This window comes from Palaemon carinicauda, chromosome 20 (genome assembly GCF_036898095.1).
Source record: "Palaemon carinicauda isolate YSFRI2023 chromosome 20, ASM3689809v2, whole genome shotgun sequence".
In the NCBI taxonomy this organism is placed as follows: domain Eukaryota; kingdom Metazoa; phylum Arthropoda; class Malacostraca; order Decapoda; family Palaemonidae; genus Palaemon; species Palaemon carinicauda.
The window spans coordinates 20,083,720-20,097,151 of NC_090744.1; the positions used below are offsets into that span (position 1 = coordinate 20,083,720).

General features: G+C 38.2%; 1 protein-coding gene and 1 long non-coding RNA gene across 4 annotated transcripts in view; one reads left to right on the plus strand and one right to left on the minus strand.

Moving 5' to 3' along the window:
• Positions 1-2,122, plus strand: part of LOC137660193 (uncharacterized) — an 86,349-nt gene extending 84,227 nt beyond the window's left edge. Inside the window, exon 4 of one of the 3 annotated variants that reach the window (XR_011047652.1) lies at positions 1,042-2,122. This is a non-coding gene — a long non-coding RNA (uncharacterized lncRNA). Of the gene's footprint in view, positions 1-328; positions 1,015-1,041 lie in introns of those variants that run through there. The other 2 variants (XR_011047654.1, XR_011047653.1) reach the window with 2 other exon arrangements.
• LOC137660191 (divergent protein kinase domain 2A-like) overlaps positions 1-13,432 on the minus strand; it is a 99,038-nt gene that overhangs the window by 33,695 nt on the left and 51,911 nt on the right. Inside the window, exons 5-7 of the mRNA XM_068394899.1 lie at positions 7,699-7,840; positions 4,532-4,702; positions 3,899-4,028 (exon numbers count right to left, since the gene is read on the minus strand). Coding sequence (XP_068251000.1) covers positions 3,899-4,028; positions 4,532-4,702; positions 7,699-7,840 — 443 coding nt within the window. The remainder of the gene's footprint in view (positions 1-3,898; positions 4,029-4,531; positions 4,703-7,698; positions 7,841-13,432) is intronic.

Consider the following 13,432-nt stretch of genomic DNA (forward strand, 5'->3'; position numbering starts at 1 on the left):
AATAAAGAAATGGGAATCAAAGGCTTCCAGTAAGTCAGCAACAGTTCCATGAGTATATTCTCTCATCAATCCCCATTGGTTAAATGCCTAATTCCTGCATTATAAGGACAGCTGTGACAGAATAATGGGATCATTATCTGAGAATTAAAATTAGAAGTTTTGAAAATAAATTTCTTTTATATATTTTAAATTTTTGTAAAGAAAAATTATCTGAAACAATGATTAAAAATTTTCCTTTAAATATTTCTAATTTTTGTAAAGAAAAATAATTTTCTTTTAATGATTAAAAAAAATTTCATATTAAAAATTACATTCCTTTTTTATATAGATTGAATAGCTCCTTCAATGTGAGGATCTGAGCTGATGAGACCCTAAAAAAAAAGATGAATGGCTATGAGATACCAGTAGGAGATCCTTGAAAAAATCCCAAAGAATATAGCAGCGGGCCAAGATTTGGATGGTAACCATGTTAAGACCTTCATTACCAACCTCAGTCCTCACTTAATGCCCCTCTACCAAGAACACTGATGACAATATTAAGGACTTGGGGTTGGCTTTCAATATTGTTATTACTTCAATAAATAGAATTTCCATAATAAAATTATTTCTTTACTCGGGTAAGGTTCATTTGGCTTCCTCCTCGGAGCTTGCTCACATCGATGTCTATCATTAAAAATTACAGACTGATGCAACTAGAAATAATAAGACTAATAATGGCTGTTATTGTTTGGCTAGCCCAAGGGCTATAACTGCTCTGCACAGCAATATAAACACAGTGCTCCACTAGAGGGGTATTGCTATTACAGTGAAAGAAAATGAGAAAATCTAAATTACAGGATAAACATCTCAATTTAGCTAGCTCAAAGGAAGCAATGTGAACATCAAGTGAAATTCATAAAAATAATTAAATTTCCCTTTTTCTACAATTGAAAATAACACCATAAGAGATAGGGGAAGACAATTCAGAAAATTAACTTGAAATATAGTAATTGTATTTGATAATTTTTCATCCATCTTAAATGCCTACCCCTCTATTTCCAGATAATAGAATGTATTTCTACCAGCCTATCCTTCACTACTTCAGTTAATATTTGAAAACTACAGTTCAAGGTCTTGTAAAATCGACTAGCAAGCGCTCGCAGTGAGATAGTGTACTGTACAGCAAAACATGAGTTTCTGTGGACGTCATTTAGAATATTTCCTACAGCAAGATTATGATGAAGCTTTTTGTATTTCCGGAATTAGTTCCTGAGGACGTCATGAAAACTAGTTTTTAAAACAAGATTATGATGAAGCTTTTCTTGTTTACCTCAGGAATATTGTAAAATTGTATAATGTATCAGACAATTTTACTCAAGTCAAAAGATATTTACAGCATATATCAGGTGTCAAGAAACACCTGGATTATAATTGTGTACCTTTTTTATGTAACTTTTCCTTATTTCAACCTTATTAATACCAATGAATTGCAGGGTTGGCTGCTCGAGTCAACTTTCTCCATCTATTTCTATTCCTCGCATCTTCTTCCCCGAGTTCCAACCCACCCACATTCCTCCTCACCAGGCATCACATCTATCCAACCTTTGCTGATGCCACAACTCCTCCTCCATGTCACCTGCATGTTCTTCAACTTTCTTGATTGGGTTAATCTCCACCCTTCTCATAACATGGGTCATAGTATCTCAGACGAGCTTTCCTATCCTTATCTTTTCTATGATATATAACATACATTCTTATATATTGACTCTCCCTCTCCAGTAGTGATATTTCTGCAATCCATCTCACTGTCCTCATAGAAGTTCTTTACTAACAGTCCTTCCTCTTTCCTCGTGCCCAAGTATTTACCCCATGTAATAGTATGGGCCTGATAAGTCTTCTAGATCTTCATTTTGAGTCTTTAAGGTATTTTCTTGTCTATAACAACTCTAGTCAATTCTTTCCATATTTGCCATGCTTCTTTCACTCATGCCCTCCACTGTTATTATTGATACTAATTGGTTAAACTCTTTGTTCTGGTTTAGTACTGTACCATTTTCCACTTGAATACTTCCAGCTATTTTTCAGCTCACAGTTAGTGGTTATCTGTCACATGTTTTGTAAATAAATTAGTTTTTACCAATCAGCGTTTCTGTACAAATCCTGACCTCAGAATGACCAAAGATGCTTGACATCAACAACTCTCCTGACGAAATCACAACGGCTGCCTCTTTTAACACACAACCCAGAGGCCTGGTTCTTTAGGGCAAAAACAATCTAAAGGTCAAAGAAGATCATGTCATGAAAACCTGATGACATACAGACGGTCCTCAATTTACAAACCTTCAGAGATACAAATACAAATCCAACTGAAATTATAAATCTGAGATACTGTATCGAAGGTTAATAATAAAATACTGTAATAAAAGCAATATCATATAATTTAATGCAGTTAGCAAGATGAAATTTGCAATACTAAACTGAACTATTTATTGATTTTTGCAGCTGAAAATTGTAGGCATATGAGTTAAGTCTACCCTAGTCCAAAATTTAATAGAATTAAACTTACAAACAGCTTCTTGTACCCTATTACGTTTGTAAAGTTGAGGTCTTTCTGTACTCTTATTCCTACTCGACAACACCTTCAAACAAATTGCTGAGTTGTTAGCTGAGCCACACATTCCCATCACAAATGAAACTCCTTCAGAATGCCCAAGCCCCAGAGCCGAAAATTTCTAGACAGAGTAGGAAAGGCAATAGGAGGTCAAAGGCTCTCAAATATCTATAGACAACTTTTGACAACTATTATTACTAGCTCCAGTAAGCTAGAACTTTAGTTAGAAAAGCAAGACGCTATAAGACCAAGGGCTCCAACAGGGAAAATAGCCCAGTAAGAAAGGAAATAAGTAAACAGATAGCAGTGTCTGAGTATACCCTCAAGCATGAGAACTCTAACCCAAAACAATGATAGACAATAGTAGAGAGGCTATGACACTAGCCAAAACAATGGTTGGATTTTGGAGCGTCCTTCTCCTAGAAGAGCTGCTTACCATAGCTAAAGTGTCTCTTCTATCTTTACCATGTGGAAAGTAGCCCCTGAACAATTACAGTACAGTAGTTAATCCTTTGAGTTAAGGAGAATTTTTCATTTATATTAAGTGTTGTCAGGTGTATGAGGAAAGAGGGGAATATGTAAAGAATAGGCTAGACTATTTGGTGTAAGTGTAGGCAAAGGGAAAATGTACCATAACCAGAAAGGGATCCAATGTACTACTGCTTGGCCAGTCAAAGGACCTAATAACTTTCTAGCAGTAGTAGCTGAAAAGACAAAGAATGTCTGGTATACAACAGATTCATTTCTTACTACTTACTGCTAGGTGTAGCATTACTTAACTACAGGCATGAGCCAATTGGGAAGAAAATGGTTTCTTTTTTATATATTCTTAAATTAGGGTAAATGACCATAAATCAAAGTTTCCAAAGAGAAGCAATATGAACATCAGGTTTATAGAAATAATATTTAAACATGTGAGATGGTCGGTAGTCTTGGCAACATAAGATATCACCTGATAATATAACTATAGTCAATTCTCTTTAGTGAGGCAGTTTTGAACCGACTCGCAGGGGTGCCCTTTTATCTCGGAAAATTTTCCTAATAGCTGATTGGTCGGACAAAAATACTTCCGACCAATCAGCAGTTAGGAAACTTTCCCGAGCTAAAAGGATACCCCTGCGAGTCGGTGCAAATCTGCCTCACTAAAAAGAATTGACTATAGCTTTAGTCCCTTTATCAGCTTATGGACAAAAATGGATTTACATTAATCTTAAATCACTAAACAGCACTTGTATAAAACTTGGAAGAGCCAATACTCAAATTAATAAAACGTGCCAACAATAAATATAAAAGGGAAAACTGAAATACCTCTAAATAGTGCCTTGTCTACTATGGCCATGCTTGACAAGTCTGTGAGCACAACTTCGCCTTCCTTATTGACAGCCAACCTGTCTATTGTCCAGGGAGCATAGAATAAGTACCACTCAGGGTCATCCTCCTGTTAAGAAACCGAGGCGAGAGGATAGAGCTGTGGTTTAATGATACACCATTCAAATCTTTTTAAAAAATGTGTAGCATTTAATAGAGCATAAAACTAATTCACTAGGCTGCAGTCCCATACGTTGGTATCATGAAAACGTCTCGTTCTCTAAAGCCAACTTCAAGTTATCTAATAAACATGTTTTTCTCAAAGCATTGTTGGAACTAGAATTAAATTTAATTATTAAGGAGCTGAACAATAAATAATTAGATTGGCAATAAAAAGACAATGTAGAAAAGTGGTCAATACTTTTAACTAAAGTTTAAAACTTTTAAAATGATTTGTTTTACAGTATATGAACACCAACTATTAAAATTTTTATTATAGATGTTGAATAAATTTAATTTTGTCTACATGAACTGTCAACCTTAAAAATTAAATTGTTTAATTCTTTCTAATTACTAACTCAATAATACATTCACAATTTACATGCAACAAGATGAAAGAACAAATTACTGTACCATAAAATCATCAACCATTGTAAGTATCTGAGCAGCTAAAGAAGCTCGTACACTAAATGGCTCATCCAGAAGAGAGGAAAGTGGGGTCAGCTCACCCTCCAAAACCGCTATCCTCCCGCATACTCCAGCTAGACGGGGAAAGCCCACGTTTAGATTGGCCTTCGTTAAAATCTGAGGGAAAAGGTAAATTGAAGTTCCACAAAGTACAGAATACTAATATATATACTGAGAACAGAGATGAGAATGTTAACCCTTTTACCCCCAGGTTATTTGGAAATTGCCAACCCTTAACCCCCAGGGGTTAACTTTTTTCAAGCACATTTTGCAGTATATATTTTTTAAATTGCTCTAACAGCCTTAATTTTCGTCATAGAGAGGTCAGGTTGGTCTCATTCTCTTGGAAAATACCTGAAGTTTCTCAAAAAATTATCAAAAATATGCAAAAAAAAAAAATTTAAATAGCAGTTTTTTGCAAGAACGTAACGGTATGTCCATGGGGATAAAGGGATGAGTTTTGTGAAACGTACCAATACATCCATTTTGGGTAAAAGGGTTAAGGTAGATTATGGGAATATCACTGTTTGAAAGATATGAAAATTATGAAATAGGAAGAATGGCAGGTGTAGTAAAGATTACCGAGAAGATAAATGTCACTACCGAGAAGGTGTGGGCACATGTTAAGGATGGATGGTGGGGAGGGGGTGCGGAGGGAGTGAGGAGGGCTTGGGAAGAACCTGCAAGGGGGAAAAGATCAAGAAGGATGATTATTATTACTTGCTAAGCTACAACCCTAGTTGGAAAGGCAGGATGCTATAAGCCCACGGGCTCCAACAGGGAAAATAGCTCAGTGAGGAAAGGGAACAAGGAAAAATTAAATATTTCAAGAAGAGCAACAATATCAAAATAAATATCACTTTATAAACTATAAAAACTGTAACAAAACAAGAGGAAGAGAAATAAGATATAAGATAGAACAGTGTGCCCGAGTGTACCCTCAAGCAAGAGAATTAGATGGCAAGATAAGGTGAAGGATGATATGGAGAGAAATGGTTTGGTAGAAGAGGATGCCTTTGATAGAAGGCATTGGAGAGGCCACATCAAGCAACCGACCCCTAAATGTTGGGATAATGGTGGGAAAGAAGTACAGTATATCAATTCAACAAATGAAATGATATAAATTCACAAGCTATTCAGTGATGGTCATCTTGATAATAAACATAGGCAAAATACAGTACATTCTCGGGTCATAACGGTTTCACTTTATAACTTTTCATGGATACAATGAGGTTCCCATAAAGGAATTGCATTACTGTACCTTTTTTGTTACAGTTTCTTTTCATCATTCTATATTTATGTCTTACATACTTTTTATTCGTCCTCATTACGTTTACATGTGTGTGTTTTGTCTGAAATTAGGACTTACTACTGCAATTGCATAGGTAAGTAACTTCAGTCCTTACATACAAAATTGTATTTAGGTGTGTTATTATTATTATTATTATTATTATTACTAGCCAAGCTACAACCCTAGTTGGAAAAGCAAGATGCTATAAGCCCAAGGGCTCCAATAGGGAAAAACAGCCCAGTGAGAAAAGGAAATAAGGAAATAAATGATGAGAATAAATTAACAATAAATCATTATAAAAACAGTGACAACATCAAAACAGATATGTCCTATATAAACTATTAACGTCAAAAACAGATATGTCATATAGAATTTACATCAAAACTAGTTATAACACATGGTGTCCTGTCTCATTAGAAGATATTAAAACCAAACGCAAAGACATGTAATATTCCGATTATAAAAAGTTTAGTGAATACATCTGACAGCTTACATAAGTTACAACTGATGAACTATTCTATTCATGCTCCTGTGACTATTTCTTCCCACTCCTTCAACTCCTTGAAGGACAACTAAAGCCGAGCTTGGAGGATAATACAAAAAAAACCAAGCTTGAAGGACAATTAAATAACAGTCTGACATAATACCTACAATCTGTTTTCCTGACGATCTAGTACAAAACCAACATGGCCGTTTATCAAGTTCTTTATAAAGAGAATAGAAAAGTAACTCAGATGCCGCCTTGATATATTCAAACCATTGTTCTCTAGTCTTGGTTAGTGCCATAGCTTCTATACCATGGTGTTTCACTGTCTTGGGTTAGAGTTCTCTTGCTTGAGGGTACACTTGGGCACACTAATTTATCTTGTTTCTCTTCCTCTCGTTTTGTTAAAGTTTTTATAGTTTATATAGGAAACATTTATTTCAATATTTTTGCTGTTTTTAAAATATTTTATTTTTCCCTGTTTCCTTTCCTCACTGGGCTATTTTCCCTATTGGAGCCCCTGGGCTTATAGCATCCTGCTTTTCCAGCTAAGGTTGTATTATTATTATTATTATTATTATTACTTGCTAAGCTACAACCCTAGTTGGAAAAGCAGGATGCTATAAGGCCAAGGAAAGGAAAAAAGGAAAAATAGAATATTTCACTTCGCCTATGTAAACTTTAATAAAACAAGAGGCAGAGAAATTAAATAGAACAATGTGCCCGAGTGTACCCTCAAGCAAGAGAACTCTAACCCAAGACAGTGGAAGACCAAGGTACAGAGGCTATGACACTACACAAGACTAGAGAACAATGGTTTGATTTTGGATTGTCCTTCTAGAAGAGCTGCTTACCATAGGTAAAGAGCCTCTTCTACCCTTAGCAAGAGGAAAGTAGCTTAGCATTTAATAATAATAATAATAATAATAATAATAATAATAATAATTACTGGCATATAGTTACACCTTCACCTAGCTATCTACTTAACCCTTTTACCCCCAAAGGACGTACTAGTACGTTTCACAAAAGCCATCCCTTTACCCCCATGGACGTACCGGTACGTCCTTGCAAAAAATCCTATAAAAATTTATTTTTTCATATTTTTGATAATTTTTTGAGAAAATTCAGGCATTTTCCAAGAGAATGAGACCAACCTGACCTCTCTATGACAAAAATTAAGGCTGTTAGAGCAATTTAAAAATATATACTCCAAAATGTGCAGGGAAAAAAATAACCCCCTGGGGGTAAGGGTTGGAAATTTCCAAATAGCCTGGGGGTAAAAGGGTTAACTTTGAATTGTAATTATTCAAAACTAAACTCGCTCACAAACCACCATACCTTTAGCACAACAATATCAGGAGCAACGGCCAGCGATGTATAAAGAGCAATTCTCTCGTCCGCGGAAACCTTGTGGTCGTTGTCTTCATCGAAGGATTGTTCAATTACTGTTAGCAGCTTCTTGCTTGGGCACATTAACAATCTGGAATGGTTAAATTATTCAACAAAGAGAAATTGTTTCAGTAGATTATAATTTTGTATGATCATGGGAAAGATTACAATAATGTATGAAAGAGAGAAAGAAATTCAATTGTTTAAAACATTGCACATGATCTTGAATATAAAGCAAATGAATAATATAGCCTACTGATAAAAGCTTCAATGTATAATGACAAGGCAACATTTAAGGGTTTTACTATAGATACGGACGGGACAGCATTTCCTACTAAAAAATCAGGTATTTTCTAGAGATAAACGCCTGTTTTCTTCAAAACACTAATTTTCACTACAAATAAAAAATTAGTGAAATTTATAGTTTTCTTGGTTTAACCTCTTAATAAACAAATAAAAGAATATAGTATAGTAGCTTATAATAAAAGTTTCTTGATAAGCTTAAAAAATACTTGTTTTTATATTCAGGTCCCATTAATCTATTGCCTGTGACAGAGTCCGTCACAAAATTTTAAGCAATATTTTCTTGAGTTACCCTTTCAAGAAAACACGTTTTCTTTGGTGTTGAAATGATCCAGAACAATTATAGTAGAAAACGAAGGTAATGAAATATGAGGTATAACTAAAGAATTTTGTACGATTTTCCTGCAAATCGATAAATGAATTACGAAATATTATTTGCAAAAAAATACTGTATCACAATGAGTAAATAGACGAGTAAATTTGTACATTATACAGTAGAAATATACTAAAAGCATTAAAATATTGTTGCCTGTTATGGGTTTTGAATAAAAATTGGGTAACATTTTAGATATTGGCCAAAAAATTGTATTTCCCTTATTTCTTCCAAACTCAGATTCTTAAGAAAGGAAAAGTATATTGTTATAGAAAAAAAATCTATAACATCCCATAGAGATTTTCACGTTGTATTACATGAATATATTAGTTTTTATAATTATTTACTGAAGTACAATATTCCTGATGAAAACAAGTGTTCCTGGTGTATTTGGTAACATTATAGATACGGACAGGACAACATCCGTGTATTTATATGTACTTTAACCAATTCTGATGGTTATAATTGGGGGACATATGTATTTTTCAAATGACAGACCTTTTAAAATTCAAGTTGTTAATGAAAAAAACAACTTTTGAAAAATAAGCAAAGACTATGACATCATTTAAACTAAGGTTCCCCACCTATCCTAAACTAGGAGCTGTCATACCTAATTAACTTAGCTGTATACTTATTAACAATACCAAGAAACAGCTTCTACACAGCAACTTGCTGTAACAATGCTAAACAAGTTAAGCGAATGAGAACTGCAGGGTAAGTACTAGGATAATGGGTTTGATTCACAGATGACTGCTTAGACTCCATTATATTTCCCTGACAAATCATTAGCATTATCGTAACTTTGTGATAGGCAGTTCATCAATGAGAGTCCAAAAATGGACAAGTATTATATTATGACACTAGCAAGATCTTGGACTAGATATTGGACTGAATTTCAAGAATCTTTCTTGAGTTTCATACTTATTGGGATCAACATACCGTAATATGTTATTTTGATAATAAAATAAATTTTTGAATATACTTACCCGGTGATTATATAGCTGCAACTCTGTTGCCCGACAGACAACTCTACGGTAAAAACTCGCCAGCGATCGCTACACAGGTTGCGGGTGTGCCCAACAGCGCCATCTGTCGTCCAGATACCCAGTACTCAATGTAAACAAAGATTCAATTTTCTCCTCGTCCCACTGCGTCTCTATTGGGGAGGAAGGGAGGGTCCTTTAATTTATAATCACCGGGTAAGTATATTCAAAAATTTATTTTATTATAAAAATAACATTTTTCAATATTTAACTTAGCCGGTGATTATATAGCTGATTCACACCCAGGGGGGTGGGTAGAGACCAGCAATATATGTTTACACTTTTATGAGCTAAGAGTTTTTATTTCATTTTAGAAGTTATCAAAATAACAAAAACAAAATAAATAGGTACCTGGTAAGGAAGTCGACTTGAACAATTACTCTGCCTTTTAAGTACGTCTTCCTTACGGAGCCTCGCGATCCTCTTAGGATGCTGATCGACCCCTAGGATCTGAAGTATCAAGGGTTGCAACCCATACAACAGGACCTCATCAAAACCCCTAATCTAGGCGCTCTCAAGAAATGACTTTGACCACCCGCCAAATCAACCAGGATGCGAAAGGCTTCTTAGCCTTCCGGACAACCCAAAAAACAACAATAAAAACATTTCAAGAGAAAGATTAAAAGGGTATGGAATTAGGGAATTGTAGTGGTTGAGCCCTCACCCACTACTGCACTCGCTGCTACGAATGGTCCCAGTGTGTAGCAGTCCTCGTAAAGAGACTGGACATCCTTTAGATAAAAAGACGCAAACACTGACTTGCTTCTCCAATAGGTTGCGTCCATTATACTTCGCAGAGATCTATTTTGTTTAAAGGCCACGGAAGTTGCGACAGCTCTAACTTCGTGTGTCCTCACCTTAAGCAAAGCTTGGTCTTCCTCACTCAGATGTGAATGAGCTTCTCATATTAACAGTCTGATAAAGTAGGATAAAGCATACTTTGACAAAGACAAAGATGGTTTCTTAACTGAACACCATAAAGCTTCAGATTGGCCTCGTAACGGTTTAGTTCGTTTTAAATAGAACTTAAGAGCTCTCACAGGGCATAAGACTCTTTCTAGTTCATTGCCTACCAAATTCGATAGGCTGGGAATATCGAACGATTTCGGCCAAGGTCGAGAAGGCAGCTCATTTTTGGCTAGAAAACCAAGTTGTAGCGAACATGTAGCTTTTTCCGACGAAAATCCGATGTTCTTGCTGAAGGCATGAATCTCACTGACTCTTTTAGCTGTGGCTAAGCATACCAGGAAGTGTCTTTAAGGTGAGATCTTTCAGGGAGGCTGATTGTAGCGGCTCAAACCTGTCTGACATGAGGAATCTTAGTACCACGTCTAAATTCCAACCAGGTGTAACCAAACGACGCTCCTTCGTGGTCTCAAAAGACTTAAGGAGGTCCTGAAGATCTTTATTGTTGGAAAGATCTAAGCCTCTATGCCGGAAGACCGATGCCAACATGCTTCTGTAGCCCTTGATAGTGGGAGCTGAAAGAGATCGTCCTTTTCTCAGGTATAGGAGAAAGTCAGCTATTTGAGCTACAGAGGTACTGGTCGAGGATACAGAGACTGACTTGCACCAGTTTCGGAAGACTTCCCACTTCGATTGGTAGACTCTAAGGGTGGATGTTCTCCTTGCTCTAGCAATCGCACTGGCTGCCTCCTTCGAAAAGCCTCTAGCTCTCGAGAGTCTTTCGATAGTCTGAAGGCAGTCAGACGAAGAGCGTGGAGGCTTTGGTGTACCTTCTTTACGTGTGGCTGACGTAGAAGGTCCACCCTTAGAGGAAGACTTCTGGGAACGTCTACTAGCCATCGAAGTACCTCGGTGAACCATTCTCTCGCGGGCCAGAGGGGAGCAACTAGCGTCAACCTTGTCCCTTCGTGAGAGGCGAACTTCTGCAGTACCTTGTTGACAATCTTGAACGGTGGGAATGCGTATAGATCTAGATGCGACCAATCTAGGAGAAAGGCATCTATATGGATTGCTGCTGGGTCCGGGACTGGTGAGCAATATATTGGGAGCCTCTTGGTCATCGAGGTTGCAAAGAGATCTATGGTTGGTTGGCCCCAAGTGGCCCAAAGTCTCTTGCATACATCCTTGTGGAGGGTCCATTCCGTTGGAATTACTTGCCCTTTCCGACTGAGACAATCTGCCATGACATTCAAGTTGCCTTGGATGAACCTCGTTACTAGTGATATGTTTTGACCTTTTGACCAGATGAGCAGGTCCCTTGCGATCTCGTACAACGTCAATGAGTGGGTCCCTCCTTGCTTGGAGATGTACGCCAAGGCAGTGGTGTTGTCCGAGTTCACTTCCACCACTTTGCCTCGAAGGAGAGACCTGAAGCTTTTCAAGGCCAGATGTACTGCCAGCAGCTCCTTGCAGTTGATATGCATGATCCTTTGACTCGAGTTCCACAGTCCCGAACATTCCCGACCGTCTAATGTCGCGCCCCAGCCTACGTCCGATGCGTCCGAGAAGAGAACGAGGTTGGGAGTCTGAACAGCCAGGGGAAGACCCTCTCTTAGGTTGATACTGTCCTTCCACCAAGTCAGGCAAGACTTCATCTTTTCGGAAATGGGGATCGAGACCGCTTCTAGCGTCTTGTCCTTTTTCCAGTGAAAAGCTAGATGGTATTGAAGAGGACGGAGGTGTAGTCTTCCTAATGAAATAAATTGTTCCAGGGATGATAGCGTCCCTACCAGACTCATCCACTTCCTGACTGAGCATTGTTCCTTCTTCAGCATGTTCTGGATGCATAACTGGGCTTGGCTTATTCTGGGGGCCGACGGAAAAGCCCGAAAAGCTAGACTGTGAATCTCCATCCCTAAATACACAATAGTTTGGGATGGGACCACTTGTGACTTTTCCATATTGACAAGGAGACCCAATTCCTTGGTCAGATCTAGAGTCCACTTTAGATCCTTCAGACAGCGACGACTGGAAGAAGCTCTGAGAAGCCAGTCGTCCAAATAGAGGGAGGCTCGGATGTCCGCTAAATGAAGGAATTTGGCTACATTCCTCATCAGCCTCGTAAACACAAGAGGAGCTGTGCTTAGGCCAAAGCACAGGGCTTGAAACTGGTACACAACCTTTTCGAAAACGAATCTCAGAAAAGGTTGGGACTCCGGGTGGATGGGGACGTGGAAGTAGGCGTCCCTTAGGTCTAAAGAGACCATCCAGTCTTCCCTTCTGACCGCTGCTAAGACTGACTTTGTGGTCTCCATGGAGAACGTCTGCTTTGTGACAAAGACATTCAGAGCACTGACGTCTAGCACCGGCCTCCACCCTCCTGTCTTCTTTGGCACCAAGAAGAGTCGGTTGTAGAATCCCGGAGATTGAAGGTCCGAGACTTTGACCACCGCTCCCTTCTCTAGTAAAAGAGACACTTTCTGTTTCAAGGCTCTTCTCTTGTCTTCCTCTCTGTACCTGGGAGAGAGATCGATGGAAGACGTTGCTAGAGGGGGTTTCCGTTCAAAAGGGATCTTGTACCCCTCTCTGAGCAACTTCACAGATTGTGCATCTGCGCCTCTCTTCTCCCAGGTCAGCCAGAAGTTCTTGAGTCTGGCTCCCACTGCTGTCTGAAGATGCGGGCAGTCAGACTCTGCCCTTAAAGGACTTGGATCCTTTCTTCTTTCCTCGTTTCCCTTCGGCACGAGCACCTCCTCTGCTGGAGGCTCTGCCACGAAAGGGCGGAATAAAACGGGACGCTGGAGTGTCCATCCTTGGTCTAGCTGACAAGGTAGGCAAAGGGGGAGCTTTGCGAGCGGAGGACGCAACAAGATCATGAGTGTCCTTCTGCACCAATGAAGCGGCTATTTCCTTAATCAGGGCTTCTGGAAAAAGGCACTTGGAAAGAGGAGCAAAGAGAAGCTCAGATCTCTGGCACTGTGTAACTCCAGCTGAAAGGAATGAGCATAGGTTTTCACGCTTTTTAAGGACTCCGGACACAAATGATGCAGCAAGCTCA